Source organism: Lineus longissimus, chromosome 15, assembly GCF_910592395.1.
Source record: "Lineus longissimus chromosome 15, tnLinLong1.2, whole genome shotgun sequence".
Classification (NCBI taxonomy): domain Eukaryota; kingdom Metazoa; phylum Nemertea; class Pilidiophora; order Heteronemertea; family Lineidae; genus Lineus; species Lineus longissimus.
In genome coordinates this window covers 10,622,441-10,642,625 of record NC_088322.1, presented here as the reverse complement: position 1 = coordinate 10,642,625, position 20,185 = coordinate 10,622,441, and the positions used below count along the sequence as shown (strand labels likewise).

At 41.5% G+C, this 20,185-nt stretch overlaps 1 protein-coding gene across 9 annotated transcripts in view; it reads left to right on the top strand.

The window, feature by feature from the left end:
- The window catches only part of LOC135499913 (voltage-dependent L-type calcium channel subunit beta-1-like), a 56,444-nt gene that overhangs the window by 1,755 nt on the left and 34,504 nt on the right, over nt 1–20,185 (top strand). For 4 of the 9 annotated variants that reach the window (XM_064790953.1, XM_064790952.1, XM_064790951.1 and 1 more), the window contains exons 2-3: nt 736–825; nt 11,871–11,912. In XM_064790953.1, the coding sequence (XP_064647023.1) occupies nt 736–825; nt 11,871–11,912 (132 nt within the window). Of the gene's footprint in view, nt 1–735; nt 826–5,187; nt 5,239–11,870; nt 11,913–14,173; nt 14,278–20,185 lie in introns of those variants that run through there. The other 5 variants (XM_064790956.1, XM_064790955.1, XM_064790954.1 and 2 more) reach the window with 3 other exon arrangements.

The following is a 20,185-nucleotide window of genomic DNA, read 5'->3' as shown; positions in this document are numbered from 1 at the left end:
GTATAGAACATACACATCCTCCCACCTATCGAAAAGGTCAGGGGTTCAAACTATGCTTTGCATTGTGGTATTACGTATTGAAAAACCTGTATATATTTCATTTTCTCTGTCTAGTTTTCTTGGGTAAACCTAGGGGCGCCAAGATTATATCAAGGTAACAAAGTTAGTTGCCAAGACACAAAATTTCTCTCTGACTGATCCTTTAATATCAGTGCTGTGATTTAATTTAGCTTGAGCAGGGCCTATGTCATAATTTGTTAGTCATGCGTTTGCTTCCAGAGTCATTACACATCCTTGTGCAGTTTCGTTTTTGTCTCTCTGATCTGTCACAGTTTCACCTATTCTAATTTCCAGGTCAGCTTGGTCATCGTAAAAATCTCTCAAGAATAAAGAATTGTGCAGGCTTTGTAACTGAGATGAACAAGAAGCTGGCTATAAAACCGAGCAATCTACTCTCCTCGGCATTGGTAGTAGTTTCGCATTCAAAAACTGATGGGGACTTCTCAAAATTAGAAAAAATCATACCAATATAACCGACTTTTGATAAATCCATGGCACCAGGAGTCATGTACCTTTTCAAAATCATTTCGAATACCTTTCTAATCGAACCCTGTTTGTGAGAGAGACGGGAAATCACAGATCAGGGGATGTTTGGAAATCAACGCTGAAGTCCTTGTTAGACAAAATGGGACTACGAAAACCTTTAACCCTTTCTTACCTTTGGTTTCTTTTCAGGCGAACTCTGGAAAAGGAGCCAAACGCAAGGGCAAGTTCAAGCGCTCTGATGGAAGTTTTAGTGACAGTTCGAACAGTTTCATTCGTCAGGTAAGTTCGGTGTTCAAATTTGAGTGCAGGGCTAGAAATGTAGCAGTTTTTTTGTGGTCGTTAGTCATGTTGCTGCCAAAGTGCTGACCCATTCCAAATATCATTGCTACAGCATTGATGAAATTCCTGGAATCGGATGCTTGTGATGCTCTTTTTGGTGCATTTTGTTTTTCGCCTTGTACAAAAGCCAGATAGAGGAAATGGCTCGGGGGTAAGTTTTAGTGTGTAGGGCCGGAAAAGCAAACATCACCCCCTGACTTCCTCAGGATGAGTGAAAAGAAGAATGCTTGTCGCACTTATACACAGCTGCTGGGCATTCAAAACGTTCGCCTGCGATTCCCCAGAAAGCGCTGTGACGCCTACATGTAACGAGAATGATCTTTTGAAAGACAGTGGCTGCATGAAGACCCATGCACATGTGCAGTTTAGTATTCAAGGATTTATCCGTTTTCACTGCTTGGCGATGTGTATGAATACTACTGAGTGTTATGTAATGCATGTCATGGTAACCACTGCCTCTACAACAGTATTTCAATAATTCATGCGGTATCTGTGATTGAGTTATCAACTCAGTTTTAACTCTTTCTGAAGCCAGACTGTTTTGTTGTAGTTTGATAGTCCGACTTGTTTTTTTGTGGTTTTGTGAAATTGCAAGTTTGGCATACTTATGGCGCAGCAGTTAACTTGCTGTTCTTGTCCAATTTATCTTCCAGGGAGAAATAGAATATGTCACAACCACCACATTTGAAGATACCAAGTCACAATCTCTCATCATGGTCTTGGATGCATAACTAATACAATGTCTCCCAACAGGATCACTGCATCGTCAAGGTGCAATGGTGTCCTTCTCGTTTTGCCCCCTTAAGAACACACGGATAGTCCTTGTCACAACCATCACATTTGACAAGAGGAATTCATCATCTCACATCAGGATCTTATCCTTGGCAATTCAGTTTCAAGTCTAACTTTTCTACTAACCATTTTTGTTTCATGAGTTTTGTTCTTATTAACTTCTGTTCTTGTTGGCTCAAGTTCTAGTGGTGTGCCAACCTGCTGATGAGCTCCAGGGTAGACTGCATGGGCCCATATAACAAAATTATGGACGAAACTAGTGAAGACCACAAGCAGGGATGCTTAAATCATTCCAGGAACATATGAGTTATAACATAAATGATTGTACATGTACATTACATGTCCATTAATAGTAATACCAGATTTGAATGCCAGATTTCTTTAGTTGTAGTGGTGGTCTTCGCTAGTCCAGGTTAAAAGATTTCAAACAATGTTCCACTAGTAGATCTACAGTAATGTGTTTGCCGAAGGGAACTTCGAGATGGAAGATTGAACGACAAGCTCTTTCCATATGTGACCCGCTCTACCAAAACTAGGCGCTTGTCGCATCTGAACTTGACAGGTTGATACGGACTTGTTGTTCATTTCCCTATTGTAGACCTTTTGTGAAATGTGACGATTTCACAAAAGGTCTACAATAGGGAAATGAACAACAAGTCCGTATCAACCTGTCAAGTTCAGATGCGACAAGCGCCTAGTTTTGGTAGAGCGGGTCACATATGAAGATCTTGAAAGTTGGACCAAGAAGCTTTAGTGAGCAGCTTGTCTCCCTGATTAGTTATTGTAATCATTATAGCCAAATAATTACCCAAAATTTATTCAAAATAGAGTATGTATAGAATAGTTTATAGTATTATTCCGTTCACCAGTTGGTTTGGTGATCACAGCATTTATATTGATATTCTTGAGAATAATGAGATGACTTTCACCTAAAGCTGAACATCATACTGATTCTTGTGTCAAGTTATCCTTCTCTTTTTACAAATTGTCTTTTCCTTGCATTCATCTTTTGACAGAAGAATATCTTCATGCCTGCCAATGAAAGAAAGATCGTGTCTGGTGGGATTGTTTCCATGCCAGCTGGGTTGCTATTGCAATTTCTTTTCAGAATATTTATCAAATAAACTATACGATACTTCACTCTGCCTTCCTTTCTTTTAACTCTTGCATAAACGTCCCACCATTTCTCCCTTGATTCTGAAAGTGTTAAGCTAAGGAGAATATAAAAACTCTAGGTAAGCTGATAAGTAGTTTATTGAAGCTCATGTGGAGCCTCGCATTCTCTAACCATCCTTTACCTGCATTAGGGAGGCTGCCACGGGGTCATCTCCTCACGATACAGCTATATCACGCTAACCATAGCCGCACTACCGCAATGCTAGGTTCAGAGTCTGTCGGAATGATTACCAACTTCTGTAATAAATAATCACGGCAAAGACCCAAGTCTGGGCCATGATGATGTCTAAACCCCCCTCCCTGACACACATTTCTCATCCCCCCCCCCAGTTTTGGTAACGCACCCTCCCAAACTTGGGATCACTGGGACAGGGATCCAAGCGTCCGTGAAAGAGGGGCATAAGACCTTTCGTTTGGGTCGTTTTGGTTATGCCTTATGCCCCCACCCCCCATCGCTTCCGGTTAAAATCCACCTCGTACCCAGCTAAAGTTCAAATGCACTTTGTTCTGACTCCTTTTTGGACAGCTGGAGGGCAGAGATCATGTCGAAAAAGACGTCCTGTTGTAACAGACAGCCAGATGTCACAACACCAATTATTAGTTTAGTTACTAAATTACAAGCTGTTGAAAATTTAGTTGTATTATATTTCTCCGTCAGTTGGACAAATTGTATTGTTTTTCTAAATTCTGAATTAATCGATGTTTTTGAACATGCTCAAGCGGCTCGATAGGCAACTTTATTCAGGCCCAGAAATCAATGCATAATTTCATTTCATTTTGAAGGGCCCAATACAATACAGGTGTGATGAGTTACAAGTATGTAAAGTAGGCATACTCAGTATTGTTAGGTGTACTCAAAGGGTGAGGTGGGGTGCATGATGAAAATGTTGTGAAGAACCTCTACTGTGAAGTCAATTCAAGCCATTGAAAAGAATTTTTCCATTGTAATGTGGAAGATGACTCTGGTTGAACTCAATTGTCTCTCGAGGGAGATCAGTGGTAAAGTGGTAAGAGCACAGGACTCATAATCAGGAGTTGTAGAGTTCGACTCTCAGATATCATTGCAGTTTTGTCTGTTTGCTCTTGAGCAAGGCACTTAACCCTCTGTGGCTTCGTCCTTTGAATGAGACGTAAAGCTAAGCTGAGGTTCCTTGTGTTTGTCAGGGCAAGCAAAGGAACCTGAAGTGAGAACTTGCGATGGACTCGTCCTCTTGCCTCTGTTGCTTTTTGGTCAGTGAGTTACAGTGATTCTGCCAATCGGACAATCTTCTACCGGTTTGGCCGTTCATGCAAGCGCAAGGCTAAGCCTATCCCCTTTGGGATAGATCGCCGAACAGGGCCTAAAGAGTCAAGACCTCTGCAGCGCCATAGCCTGGTGGAAAGACTACCTGCTTGTGCCCAGGTGGCAGATGCTGAGAGGCAGGTAGCACTTCGGTCTTACATTGCACCATCTAAGGTAGGCCTACTGAGTGAATTTTATGTTTCTTGTGCGGATGTGTTGAATAGTAAAGTGGGTGAAGTCCTGACACTACAAACCCCAAGTTGCCCGATTGTGGATGTCCAAATTATTTTGTACTTGAAGAGCGTACGTCATTCACATCGTGTTGTCAAGCTTTTATGTCACCTTGTAAGGCCACATCGTCAAGCTACAACAATGACACCAATGCTCAATGTCGAGGCAGATTTTGTGGCGGCCCAGATGGGCGCAAGAAAAGCCAACTTGGGTTTTCTCACAAGATAAACTAGGTCCAGAACTACCCTAATGTCAAGAAGGTGAACGCAGAATTCTACTGTGTGGCCGTGTGTACATACATTGCAGGCGAAGTGAAAGCACTGCCTCAAGTAGTGCAGCAAATCTGTGAGCAAAACTTATGAGTGCCGTGCACACCTGTAGCTCTCTCAGAGAAACTAATGCTTGCTTAGGATGTAAACGCGATAAAAATTTGCTGTAGTCACTTTTGTTGAGTTTGTTTAGAACTATTTCTGTATTTCTGTACATGCCGATATATTTGGATTAGAAGCTGGATTGTTGTGCTGTTTTTTTAAGCATGGTGGATTGCTAGAGTCTCATCAGAAAAATACAGTTTCAATACGCTCAAGGAACTTAGGGAGCTTTTCTTTACAGCGATATCTAGAATGGAGTAGTTTTGTCTGGCAATGTGTACATGTATTATTTATACTCTTAACGGTTAACTGGATGTAAAAAGAACCTTAGTTCTCACAGTTTTGGGTGCTGGAGTAACATCAATATTCCGGATGCTATTGTGATTTAAAAAAACCTAATAACACATATTTTTCTGATCTCCGTGATGCTAAGCTGTTTCCATTAGAATAGACAATATCATCATAATGTCGAATTCAAACCGTCTCAAGATGCTTAGACAGGTAAGCAGCTTTTCACATTGGTAGAATAGGGTTCCCTATTCTCTTTAACACTTTGTGGCTACTCTAAGAGAGAAGAATGTGTAATAATCATCCACAAAGCGAAATCAGTCATGTCATGCTTATGGTGAATTGGGACTGGAACTATGACGGGGGGGGGGGGGGGGATCGGGACAGCTGCCCCTTCAGTTTGCCTTCTTTGAATCTCTTTATCATCCTGAATGTCAGGGCCATAGCTCTCGGGGGGAGGGGGCGAGGCAGATACGCCCCAACGGGTCACCAGAAAACATATTTTTATGCAAATCTTAGCTGATGTTCATACTGAAAGAGGAAAGACAAGAGGCGATTGTGTTTGCCACGCCCCTCATTACCAAAAAAGTAAGCTATGTATGGGCTTGAATGCTGTAACTTACAAATGATCAGACACGGCCACTACAGCCATATGAGTAGTCGGTAAAGCGTTGAATGTAACGTAATTTGTTTAGCTGTGTATGATTCGCGTCTATATAAAATGCGTTATACGATACATGATGGACATTATCATTCAATTGCCATGTTGCATAACTATACAGTTGCCAGTTATATTCGATGCTATGGGATGGGTTGGTGCGGTAATTTTGCAATTATTCTATGAATTATGTGCGATCTTGTTTAGGTAAAATGTGACTGTTCATTTGCGAGTGAATCGGTCCAAATGTACTAGCTGTGGAATCGAGTCTGGGGAAGTCAGCTGAAAGGATATGTCTCTGGTGTGTAAAATGCTTTTATAACTCAGTCTGTTTGATAAATTATTCTTTATTACCTCATAGGCATACCATGGATGCGATGTGGTTGCATGGGCAGGCCTAAAGCTAGCTTTTTGGTCTCGGGGGGGGGGGCAAAACAACTCTTTTTGCCCCTGTCAATCTGAAAATTTAGATGGTCGATCGGCGTACATCCGCAGGGAAAGGGTTGATGATAACACTGAGCAAACATTCTAATTAACAGTAAGTGTGTGATCAATTTTGCTTTGTCATACCATTTCTACCCTGGCAGTACTGACCGTATTGCTATAGGCCTGTGAATTTCAGATTAAATCGCTCTTCCTTCACACAACCTGCATGTACAGCACATAGGACTAGCATTCAACTCGGCCATCTTGGCCAACATGATACCTATTTATAGACGAGAGAGAGACCAGTAGGATTCAAAAGTGTCTTTCTCAAGGACATAAAGATAAAACCATGCTGAACCATCTGAGAGTTGAACCTACAACCTCCTAGTTACAGCCCCGCGCACTGCTCTAACTGCTTTGTCACTGATCCCCTGATCTCGTGGAACAGGAATCCGCGGTTTCTTCACGAATGATCAGAAGCCACGGCTGATTGGTTAATTAGTCTTAACGAATTGTGACAGTAAGAAAATGGAATGCCATGAGACGTTTAATTACTGGATAATGATATGGCACGTTACTAAACTTAGATGCAACGAAAGGTCGATTAGGAGAGAAATTGTGCAGAAGAAAGCTAATTATATGTGATATCCTGTGGTTCTTCCTCAGATTTTTGTGTTTAGAGATGCAGATTTTGGACGGATTCTTCATTGGGTTTTGATATGATACGAGTGTGATGGGCCTTTTCCCTGAGACCCACTCTAACCCACTATGTTGGAATTTACTTTTAAGTATGACTGTTCACACTTTGTATCCTCTACCCAACATGCACATAAAACAATAGTCTACATGTACATGTACTGCATCCCACTTAGTTGGGAATTTACTTATGGTTATGACTGTACACACTTTAAATCCCGTCCCACCCATGTACACAGCACAACAGTCTACATGTACTATACTGCATTTGTATTATTCATCAAGTCGGCATGCTATCACCGCATATTGATGCTATAGCTTGACTAAGCCATCAAAATATTTTCATTGAAATATCCGCACCTTTGGTTGAGATCTGATTCTGTTTTCCTGTCTGGAAAATATTTATCGAAATTATCTCACTTGTCCTTTTAACCCTTTATAGTCTAAAGAGAGAGAGTCATTGTCTTGCGGGTTTCATAAAGGTTTCCTGGCAAGACGATCACTTTCTCTCCTTGTCTATTGCGCATGTTGTAATCGTCTTGTAATCAGAGGAAAATGTCTTGTAATGGGAGGAAAATCTTATTTCTGATTTCATCTCTTGGTAACAGAACACCCCTCCTCCAACTTCTTACATGACCTGAGTAGCAGAGATGTATGTGCCTGGCTCTCTTAGCATTGCTATGGCTGAGTATGATGTCTAGGCCTACCTGTGCCAACTTGAATAATAGGCTACTCAGGCCTACTGTCTGCCAGTGTTGAATACCTTGGGAGTGAGTGAAGGCTATACTGTAGCTCCATTTATTTTTGCAGGCCATACAGTAGGCCTATTGTTCGTGACATATCGATTTTATGGTGTGAAAAGATCACTCCAAAATATATTGCTAGAATCTGCCAAAGGGAAGTTTTTTGGCAAGGCTTTGCAAATGAGAAAGTGAGTACAGAATCACTTATTTGTGCTTGATTTTCATTCTATTTGAGAATTCCTAGAAACTAGCAATGAAAATAATAATTCGCTCTGTCAAGCTCAGCCCAAACTCCGACAGAAATTAGTTGGTCAGTCAACTTCGGTTTTCCTCCCAGCATTAGCATGTGCATATCGTGTACAAACTCAAGTGTTTTTAAGAAAGCTGTCTTTAGCTTCTTGTGCCATAATTTCATTGATTTCATATAGTTCTCCTCTTGTCCTCGCCTCGAGAGAATAAACCATCGACATAACAAGTGGAAATCTCCAACTTTCCGCTCCAGAGTGTTTGACTAGCAGGGTTTAGTTCCAGTCGTTTCCTCAAGTTTTTGCCTGAAAATGGGACATAGTTATTGGGATGACCCAGCCTTAATGCAAGTTTGATATCTAATTCTCAATTCAGATGGATGTTGGATAGATTTAACATCATGAGCACGGAACAATGAAAATATTACGTCAGACTGATAGTGTTATGTGTTATTCATGAATATTTATTAAAACGGATGAAGTTGTAATTAGTTTTGAATTAAAACTAACTATGTGATAGGGGCTTTACGTAACAATTTTGCCCCCGTTGAGAATCGGCCAGGCTTCCCGTGGTGCATGGTGGGAAGCTGTTGCCTTATTCAGCCTAACCATAAAAGGACGTTGCTAAACTTGATGAAAGTCCCAACTAACCACTGTAGACGCCACTTATTTGCAGCTTCCTCGGACTGGCATACTGAAAAGTATTTATCGGGTTGAAACCTTTTGAATGGTCTTTGGCCTTGTCAAGAAGTCATTTGAGTGCTCCCAAGTTAATTGTGTTATTTGGTAGGTCCTGGTGAAACCTCTCGTTTCAATTAGAGCCTGGCCATATTCTCACCGTGACCTTCACGTCGTCAAGTACAATACGCAACTTATCATCATCATGACATTATAGCCATCCTGCCTTGCTGTCAGCTTCATGTTGGTGCTGCCACCTAGACCGTCAGGCAAGGAACTGAAATGTCTGGTGGTTTTCATCAGATCTGTCTGATGCTTAATGACAGTGTTTTCTCTACAACAAAATTAGTCGTTTTTGGCATGTGAAGAGCTGCTAATTTTTGCATTATCAGAATTTTCCTTGTCACTGTAGGTTTATAGCTCGTCATGGAATGAAAATCCCATGGAAATGAGCAGATAACAGAAATAACAGGCAAAACACTCCTGTGATTGGCACTGATTTCAGTTATTCCCCGTGATACTTAGATCTGAGGAGGCCTATCAGATCTGAAGAGCCTCTTCAGAAATAGGGTGCATCTGCAACTGTTGATGGTAGTAAAAAACAAAATCACTTGGCAGCAAAAGGGTTAAGTACAGTAGAACCTCTCTATTGAAGACACCCTCAAGACTGACAAGCGATGTGCTCAATAGAGAGGTTTACTGCTCAGAAAGGTAACATTTAATGAAAACAACCAATTTGGGATCAAAACTAGTGTCCTTGACAGAGAGGTTGTCCTTAATAGAGAGGTGTCCGCTAAGGGAGGTTCCGCGCTGAGCAAGGTCTATACGTCATCACCAGGCCCCACACAACGATATGTCCGGGCTGTCAGAATCATATGCACATATTCATCCGATTGAGGCTCGGGTCTCTGCCAAGAGTTGACAGTTCAAAGTGTGAATCGGCGCAAAATATTGACATCGTAATCTTGGAGGAGATTTATGTGCGTGCTCCAGCAAGTTGTCTCTTTCGTAATCACATAGATACTGACCTTGATAATAATGCATTTTCTGTAAATATTGTGGTGCATATTTTGTGGCTGTCAAACTTGGTTCCATAGGCGGTATACCAAGCAAACAGCGGCACCACTTTCGAATTATTATTAATCCAGATTCATCTCGCCGTTACATTGAGTGTAAACCTCAAAACCAAAAAACTTGGATGAGCCTCTCCTACCCTTTCACAACTTTTTCAGGAGGGGATACAATTGTGAATTTCAGGGACGCAAAAATGTTCAGAGTTAGGGGTTTTATACAATAGGACCACATTATTAATGACAACCTTGGGACTGACAAGTGAGAGTGTCGATGTACAATGAATATATCAGCAGTACATACAGGACACAGGAAAATTGTGACAGAGTCTGTGATGGTCAAGACCCTCCAACCTGACCATTCAATGATTCATGGATAGAACTTGATGAGCACTTTCAAATGGTACCTTTTATTTCATAATAGATGTAGAATTACACATTTTGTGCGATTTTTTTCAAAATAGCCTTGTCCGTTGGTCCATATGGGGTTAAATGAAACTGTGTTTGATGAGACCATGTCCGATATTGTAGCTAATCTACTCCTATCTCGGTGACATTTAGTGTGGAAGCATTGATGTGCATTGAATCCAAAACCATGGTTACAAACACAGTAGTACCTTGGGAATGTTTTTATCAACTCGCATTGATGTCGGCCATCGTCTACACAAACACGATGGCATCGGTTAATGGCGCGGGTGCTGCTACCATTTGTACAAAATATGAACTAAAGATCTGGCACTTATTGTATGAAGTCAGTCAGAGGAGCTTTGATGGATTTTAAAGGGGGCTTCAGGCTGGAGCTGAGGGGCCTTGGGTTAGTGGTCTCCATGTGACTGTTATGCTCTCAAGAAACTGGTTCTGGTTTCACTTTGTACGATATATTCCTTGTACTGTCATAAATAGTGCTGGTGCGCTGTGAGATAGTAGAACTACTATCGTCTACTTTCATTTGTGAAATTTATTAAGCCTGCCTGACTAATGTCTGTCATTGCCCTTTGATACTTGTTGGCTGTTGTGGATGCATTTTGCTTTATTTCATCAGTATCTTCATCATTTTTATCGGTGCCGTTGAACAGTAGCCGATCACCTTTAGTAGTGGAAATAGTTTGTGTATAAAGGCATGCTGTGCTCTCGTCAAGTCAAGGTCTTGACGTGCATTGTCCGAAAGCTGAACTATGTCAAAATATTGAGGGTCAAAGTCCCCCCTCCCCCCCCCCTGCCACCCACCCACCCTTCAGTCTCCACAGCTGTAATAAACATATGTATCAGGCAGCAACAATACTGCGCGACATTTCTCCTCAATTGGAAGACAATGCACACCTTTAGTAGGAGAAGAACGAAAATTGTCAATTTCGTTCCCATGACGACAGAATATCCTCTGACTGAAGCAGGCGCAGAAAATTTATCGTTTACTCTGTGTGGTTCTCGCTTTTATATCCTCTGGGCTATAAATAGCATCTTCTCATTCTAATTATAGCGCCAATGCGTCTTAAGGGTGTAAACATTTACCGAAATAGCTGTAGTGACGCTTTCCGTTCGTTCCTTTGGGATGCCTGGCATGGTTTTAGTGTGCTGAGCCCCGGAGAAGGCAGTTAACTCACTTGTGGAAGTTATGGCGGTTTTATTGTTTGTTGTTGAGTAGGGTCGGGCTCTTTTACCTTGAAGGTAAACAAGTTGTCGGCTTAGTCTAGATATGGAGGTTCTGAATAAAACATCACTTCAACGCAATATTTGCCGCCAAAATCTCAAGCGACATCACTCAAAACAGCATCAACACTATCAGTGATGACGTAAGAATCTCATAGTGACAAGTTTTGAAGTCGTCGCAGTGCCCGTCGTCTCATTCCCACTGCCAAATGTGGCAGGTTCCAAGTGACATACCAATGTGACATCAGTGTATAATCTACTTTACACGAAAACATGTAAGCGGATAATAGTCCATAGAGTGAGTTTGTGCGGGAACAGGGTTTGGGACCACCATCTCGGGAGAGAAAAATAATATGACCATGTTTGAGAGAAAGTTTTTTCCTCGCTTGTGATTTTTATGGATGAAAAACAACCACAAGAAAATAAGATGATTGAGAGATTTTTAGTGCTCGGACCTGTGATAGTTATCAATGTGATGAGCGACAAAAATATTGCTTGTCCTCAGGTTATGATCTTGACATACATGTAGCTGGGTTTGATATTTCTTTATCACTGGTTGCAGCAAAGACCGGAACAGCCATATTGCCAACAAGAGACTTGTCACCATCAAATAGTGTTCAGCGGTGTTGCTCTGCATAAGCCTTAGGTTTCGTCTTTGTTAAAACTTGCAATATTTTTCTAGGTAACGGATCCCTATCATAAGAAATCGCAAAATCACGTCCAGGTAGGAATACCGGTACTCGATTTTGGAGTACCACGTTACTGAACCCATTCCAATCATTCAGAGCTTCGGTTTGCACGGATTGGTTCCTTAACCTCCCACTAGGAGATTAGATGATTGGTAACGCGTTACGACTTTGGGATGGTGGACGAGGTCATTCGCAGCATGCTTTTCGCTTAAAGCAGGGCACGTGTTGATCAGTTGAGAGGAACCGCCCGGATCAGAATCACACATGCCCCTGTGAGTTAGTCAAGATAGCACCATCCAATGATTTTACATCACTACCGACCATCTGATGCCCTGGTGAGACCGTTGGGTTCCAATCTAACTATTTGCAACAGTTCAATCCGTTCAGAAGATATTTGTCCTTCGAAATTTCCTGGAATCTGTCTTGCTTATTCACGAGGCCTGAAAAATGTTCAGTTCACATGAAAAATCTGACCAAAGCCCAAGGCACATGGGCAATCATGATTTCACGAAAACAGTGAGACAAAACTGAGATGTTGAGTTGCTGATTGTTGTATGTGTCGAGGTTCGAAACTTAAGGACAGTTATTTTCTGAAGAATGCCTTCCCCTCAGTTGGTATTAAGGGATGTTTGAGCTTTTATTACTTTTCCTCTTGCTCCAAAACCCTGTATTGCCACCCAGGGGGAGGGGGGTCACTCCCAATGACATATTATGTAGAGCATCCTTGTTACAAAAATGGGTGACATGGGTGATTGTTGTGCCGGCTGGAGAGAGTCCACCAAATAATCAGGGTAGAAGGATGCTCTACGCATGTTATTGAGAGTTCATGCAATGCACACAGGTATATACTCTGCTTCAGTGTTTGGCAGTCATTCTACTCTTATTAGCATATAGCCTAACGCAATGAATGTCTTGTTTCTGGTTCCCGACCAACCCTGTCTGTAACAGGTTCTTTCACTTAAAAAGTTGCTTTCATTTTAGTTGCCCGTGTGGATTGTACTTCAACTTATTTTGTCCCAAATTTGCTCTTTGCATTTTCTGGCGTTGAAGGTGGAGTTTATCGGGTCAGTGGTTTGCAATAGTTGCATATCATGCTTTAAACTTTCACAGTTAAGTATCCTTCCCCCCCCCCCTAATTTATTTATTGTAGTTGAAATCTTCATGTAGTTAATTGTTGGATTGAGCCCTGCCCAATAATCTCAAGCTTTCTTGATCCATAAAAATCAGTTTTGCTCACAAAAGATGTGAGATGGGGGGAAAACTTCTATACGGGAATAAATTTGAGTTTTGCAAATTGTGAAATTTATAGTTTCCAGCCAATTTTGAAGCAACGTTAGAAACACGGCGTACTGGCAGCATCCTTCCTCCTCTATTGATCTAACTTGTCGATTTCTTGTCTCACCACTTGGTGGCTCTGTATGTCAGTCTGTCTGTCCTGGTTATTCCAACTCGGAGATTCTCCAACTTTCTCTTGAAATGAAGCTTTCAGTTTTCGATGTATGTTCTTCACAGTTCATAGGAAAAGGACATCATTTCCAAACACTATATCATTTTTACATTTGACTGACTCATCAGGCTTCTTATGGTGTTAGGGGGTCTCTCACTCGCTCTCACTCGTTCTCACTCCAACCCATTGACCCTTCTACGTCAACTGTGCCGGGCTAGGGTGTTCAGGGTGCAGCAGTGTAGCGTCTCGAGCTTTCATGCCGTAGAAAATCATCTCGTGCTGATCCGGCGACTCAGACTGGTCACGAAGTTGGTTTTCTTAGCTACATACGATTCACGATGTCACTTTTCAACCTCAGGTCGTATCATGTCATGTCAGTTGGAAACATGCTCGTGACAAGTGACCCGTGAACAGAGTGACAAGTGACAAAGTGACTCCTATGTGAACCTGGGATAGTGAGCACACATTGAGAAGAAATAAAAGGACGATAAAAGCTAAAACTTTGCATTTTTTCAGCCCTTTCCTGCTCCTTCTCCCCCTCATATCAATCAGTGGCATAACCCAACCTACCGATTTATTGGTATCGATCACAACAACCATGCACCCGCATATGTTATACCATAAGTAGATAAGGTCCGATCGAGGTGTCCCCTGTGCAACATTGGTTGAAGCCGCAGAGCTGAGATCTTTACTGATTAAGTATACTATAGACATTCACAGTCAGTGTTGAACACAGTGACGTACCGGTTCAGTCAGACAGCAAAAGATTCTTTTCTTCCTCGTTTGGTGGTATCATATCTCGATTTGAAAGTTCATGTAGATGCACGGTTGGCGAAAAGAATTGGACGGCCGCTCTGGATACGCATGAGGTTACGCGTGGGGATGTGTCCATGAATATGGTCACGAATAAAACCAACTCACTAGCAAGGCTCGTAGATAGCTCCAGTTCTGTGGTATGTATATTGATATCTTTGCTTGTGGCTGAATGTGGGGAGGGGAGGGGGCTTTATTTCATTAACAACGGGCACAGAGTCTCACTGGGATGTTTCAGATATGTATAGCTTACTGCTCCCTACCATAACCAAAATAATCACCAAGTGAGGGGGATTTTTCCTTAAGTGAGGGGAGCATGATCTGTCACATGATCTGTCACTGGGTTCAGGAATCTCTTCTGAGAAACTTAGTTCTTTCCTGTAAGTATTTGAAGTTTATGTGAGTTCTTCTATGCTGCTCCTAAACATCCTTCAGAAGATTCTGGGATTATGAAATGCTTTGGGTAAGGACCTGTCCATTGAAAAGCGCTATTATAAAGAAGATAAGTTTACTATTCTTCATGCAGTGGTTCTCAAAGTAACAGAATCTAATAAGACTAGCTGTTCCTTTAGAAGATTCTGGGATTATGAAATGCTTTGGGTAAGGATCTGTCCATTGAAAAGCGCTATTCTAAAGAAGATAAGTTTACTAACTCTTCATGCAGTGGTTCTCAAAGTAACAGAATCTGGTAAGACTAGCTGTTCCTCCCTGAAAAAAATAATAAGCTGGTATAGAAGCTTCCATTGGAGATTAAATGTGAGAGGCCCTCCCATCTAGATAACCTATAACCTTCACACAGTTATCATTTCCATGGTAACTGTATGTGTATTTGTCCTGATCATTTTTGTAGCTCCGAGTCTTTGGTTAACAATCTACTGAGAGGTTCGTTTGTTGTTGCTCTGATGTAAAATATAGCGTGAAAGGACTAGTCAGTAGGAAACTGCCTAGCACAGTGGGTTGGGCCAATGGTCTACTGCTCTATAAATGGGCCCATCTTCGGTTAAAAGGGTCTGTCTTCAAATCCATGGTAAACCAGAGTTTCACTGGAGTCCAATGACTGTAACCTATCATACCTCCCCCCCCCTTGGCCTCTACCCATTATATCTCTTGAAACTTATGTTTTCAGATATCTGATAACAGAACATAATTTGCTCGAGTCTAAGTGAATATTGTAGCAAAACCTTGTCAGAAGCAACTTTTATAGCAATGGGTCCCGGGTGATTGAAGCTCATGCTCTCCTGTGTTTGTTCATCTGCACCCCAACCCCTCCCATGCCAGCACATTAACGCTGCACTCAAACCTCATTTCAACAAAAAATAATCACTGCTGAAAAACACAGCAAGTGTGACGCGACCTCAAGCAAGAACTGCATGCACGCCACTTGGAACGATTACCACTCGAAGCCAGCTGGAGCCCCAACGGGCACTGATTTACCAGATTGCGGCATCGATGAATATCATGTAGAATTGATGAAAAAAGTGTCAAGTTTTTTTCCTGAAATGTTAAACTTTGTATTGTTGTAATTGAAGTGTTCAAGCATGATAAAATTAATGGTCAGCAGTTCAGTATTGCCCCCTTTATGTGACCGCGTAACGATCCGTGACTTCTCTGATCGGATCGGATTACTCCGTGAGACATATTGGGCCATCAGATATGGTCTCCTTGGCAACGATAGCGTAATGGAGCGTTGTGCATGGCTGCATTGACAATGTGGATTAACGCAGACTGCATGCCTCGGTTTACGCATTCTCCAAACTCCTGCTTCGTCTGAAGTATTCTCGCAGGCCCCTCATAAGTAGCAGACTGTCGGCGCTTAGCGAAATACAAATTCTGGGAAATTCTGCTCCAGTTTCTGATGACCACAGTGCTAATTCTCAGCTCTGAAAGAAAGATCTTTAAGATCTAGACGGTACAGACATCGTATGACTCAATGGGGTGTAAGTGTATTGGAGAGTGCATCACAGTTGAAACCTCTGGCCATGAGCCTACTATTAGCAAAGTTATCGACCCGATAGGTTAAATTCTTTGACACTAACCATCCCAAATAATCTCCAACTTTTGATCATCTTTGGACTATATCCAGCTGCAGATGTGTACTGTAAATTGTGCAATTTTCACAGTCAATTGCAAAGTTTTCCTGCACTGGTGGAAATATCACAATTTACAGTATATAATCTCTGGTTAGAACCTCCAACTCAACATTGATTGTACACTGTTTGGATTCATTGATCTCTGTGTTATGGACTGGTATTTATCGATCTCAAATGTACATAAATTTTGCTTGCTTGTACCCTGTGACCCTTAACCCTTTAAAGAATGAACATTACTTGTTACGTTTATTGCTGTGATGACATACGAGTCAGTGCTTTGGGACTTACCTTTCTGACTGTCATTCACTTTGTAACAAATGTGAATTTCAATCTGGAGGTTTTGCAATGATTAGTCAGTTGTTTGGAAAGTTTTTAGGCGGACATGATGGGAAGGAAGGGTGCAGAAAGGACGGATATTGTTACTGTCAGCAGCAGTTACCTGGTGAGTGTGGAATGGCTGTCACATCATGTATTTCGAGGGTGGGTGTATTTTCTCTAGAACTGACTCCCACCCTTGCAATTGGCATTTACTTCATTTTGAAAGAGTTCCAATTGCTAATAGTATTTCAAGTCCTGGCCAAAATGGTGGCGCCGATTCAACCTTAAACTCGGGGACTAATCATTGCCAAAAAGTCAACATGTAATCGCAATGTGTTGACGCAGATGCTGGTTGTTGATGGTTTCTGATGAACGCTGTCCATCTGATACATAATGCAAGAGATCTCACTTATAAATCAACCATTCCTGCATAATTTTCGTGAATATTTGTGTTATGTATGCTGTGGTGCCCACATTGAGAAATCATCACATCACATAGCGAAGCTGTATATCAATTAGGCTGTTCATGCTTTATGCAGTTGAACAGCTCAACTCGACACCGCTTCATACACACTGAAATTGATCATAGAGCAGAACCCCTATATTATGGAAACCCTTGGGACTGACCAATGCTGTCCCTAATAGGCAGGTGTCCTGATTACAGAAGCTGAAATGAATAGAAACGACACCTGTGGGATTAAAACCACTGTCCTTATATAGAGAGGGTTTTCTGCTAAAATAGGTGTCCACTAAGATGGGTTCCACTTATTCAGCTGGACGTTAATGTTACACTTTTGCTGCTGGCGCAAGCTCTTGTCAAACTGTGCCGGTATAACATCTGTGGTTGTTTCTAATATTTCAGTGTTTCCAAACAATAGAAGACAAGAGAGACTGTGACTTTCTGACATGGGGAAATAGAAAGAAACGAGTCAATTTATCTGTCGGTCGCCAATACACCCTTTGATCACCTTTTCTCATCTTTATCATAACCATCGTCAGCGATTTGAATTCACCATGGTTGTATATCCTCGGCCATTATGGGTAGACGGCGGTCCAATATATCACATCACAATGCGCAACACATCGATATAAAGTCACAGTCACGGTGTTACAGGTTGTGGCAAGAGTCATAGTTAATAGTTGGTGGCCGCGATTGTGTATGTCCGGCTTGGGAATGGTTGATCATCCTGGGAATGGTAGATTATCCCGGGAAAGGTTGATTTTCCTGAGGGATGGGAAGAGTGCCCGACTATTTGGATGTAGTGGGTTTGAATCCCTTCTGATGAACTGTAGAAACCTGTGACATGTACAAAAAACTAAGAAGAAGGGATAACTTGAAACAAGGCGGGAATACTGTGATGGTTGTTCTTGGAAAACGATTGAAACTTTACAAATGAAATGACACAATTTATCTTTTACTACCATCATCATTCTGTTCGAAAACTGCAGCCTCCTCCGACGTGTTGGTTTGCCGAAATATACTTACGTCAACATTTGATTGCGCACTTCATAATGTTGTGAATGATGGCAAAATTTTATGAACTAATGTACATGTAATTCTGAATGAGTAATGCGTCATAGAGTTGTTTCTCACTGGGATGCATGGTCATTAGTCTCAGTATACCATGAAGTGGGTCGACAGAAGACTTTTGCTATAGCAAGAAAATTGTCCCCCATATTTTCAATGACGTCCAAGGCGACTGTGGCTTATTCAATGATTGTTTGTAAGTGAATAATAAAAGTTATGACATCACACCAGCTGTTTGGTTGTGGGAGGGAATTTCATGGAATATTGAGTAAAGAAATGTTAGGTCATACAGCTGGTATCATACAAACTAACAGCTTGCAAGTGTCCTTAAGTTCAGGGTCTTGCAAATCAAATTAGTTGTCGAGGTCAGCCTTCCTCCCCCAAAATTTGGTCTTGCTTTTTGATCCTCCGGCCAGGTGTTTTGCTCAGTATATGGATTGCTTTCTTGGTGCATACAGTGAGGGATATAATAGTTAAGTTAATCTTTAAATTAACTGATGTGGTTTTTGAAAATCATTCCTGTACCTTGGCGAGAGATCAAAGTGATGCTGTGCACCATGCCTCCCTCATGAAACAAAAAACTGGAGTTTGTGCTACATCCAGTCCTTTGTCGTGGTGTTGCATGTGATGGGGCTCCACGCACAGGGGCGGAACCAAGAGCCAGAAAAAAGGGGTGTGCACTGCATTTCTCATTAAAATTTCTGACGTGTTGCAAGGTTTCATGGTGAAATAAAAATATTTTCATGAAGGGAGGCGTGCATCTGGTGCGCCCCTCTTGGTTTCGCGCCTGACGCAGACTCGCCACACTATTGCCTGGTTGTGACTAAAGGATGCAGCGTGCTCCTGATGCATTATTTATTTCACAAATTGCATGAAATTGACAACAGGCGCATGACTCCTACATCCCAGAGCTGAATTGCGATGTAAGGGCCGGTTTCATGGAAACGTCTGATTCATCAGGTTAATGGGTGTCATGTGAGTTCTCATATTGTGATTAATGCGACGCAGATTACCAGTACTGTGGGATAATCCATCTGGGATAAGTCAATCGTGGCAATTATTTCGATTAATAGGATTTTTTGTGCGGAAAGTTGCATGATTTGAATACCAAGGTGCATTCCAGAGGCTACTTCAGATAAACATAAGTCAGCACAAAAGCGCATTTTACTTAGAAGACAAAGAAGCAAGTAGTTTCATTTGGCAGTAAGGGGAGTATATAGAAATCCGATTGTGTCTGCCTGATTTGACAATGAATGTCGCAGATTGCACATGTAGGTGAAATAGTGCTTGTGATCAATTCGCCTTCAAAAACAGTAGAATAACACACTGATCAATGTACAAGATACAACACACAAACCAACAGATGTTGACACTTTTCATATGGTTTATATGTTCAAGCTAATTATGATAGGGGCCTGACTTGTTTGCTCTTTTGCCATGAGTGACCTTATGATATAATGTAACCACAGATGACATGCTTGCCTAGCCAATGTCACTATGTTAAGTAAACTGTAATAATAAATGGTGCTTGGTTGTTTAATATCATGAAGAGCATATTTAGAAGTAATAATTTTAAACTTGGCAGGCCATCTTTCCTCTCCAGTCGTACAACATGGAAATAATTGTGAGTTTTTAGCTTTTCAATGTACAATCTACCATCTCAAAGCGCTCTACTCTCCCAGTAGAAAGGTTCAATAGGACTTTGGTTGACAGGAGGGGGTCATTACCCACCAATTCTCACTAGTTTTCATGCAGATTTTACGCCTTTTAGAGGAGATATCAAGGAAGAAAGGGGGTTTTGTCCCCCACCCGCTGCCGTAAAAGCTGGCAATGGGTCTGTACTTATTCTGTTCTGACAGCAGAGATCATGTCATGACTTTTATCACCCGAAGGATATTGGTTCAGCCAAGTGCAGACAGATGGCAGTCGTAGTTCATGTTTATTAGTTCGACTGCTGACTATGGTGTATGGTTGTCAATACAATATACATCTCCAGTATATCTAAAATGACGAAGTTTAGGTGAAATTGACAATGTCTCTCGTAGAGGGAGGTATTCAGGAAGTAGCAGTTGCAATTATGTGTATTTGTTTTGGATTGCAAATGTCATCTCA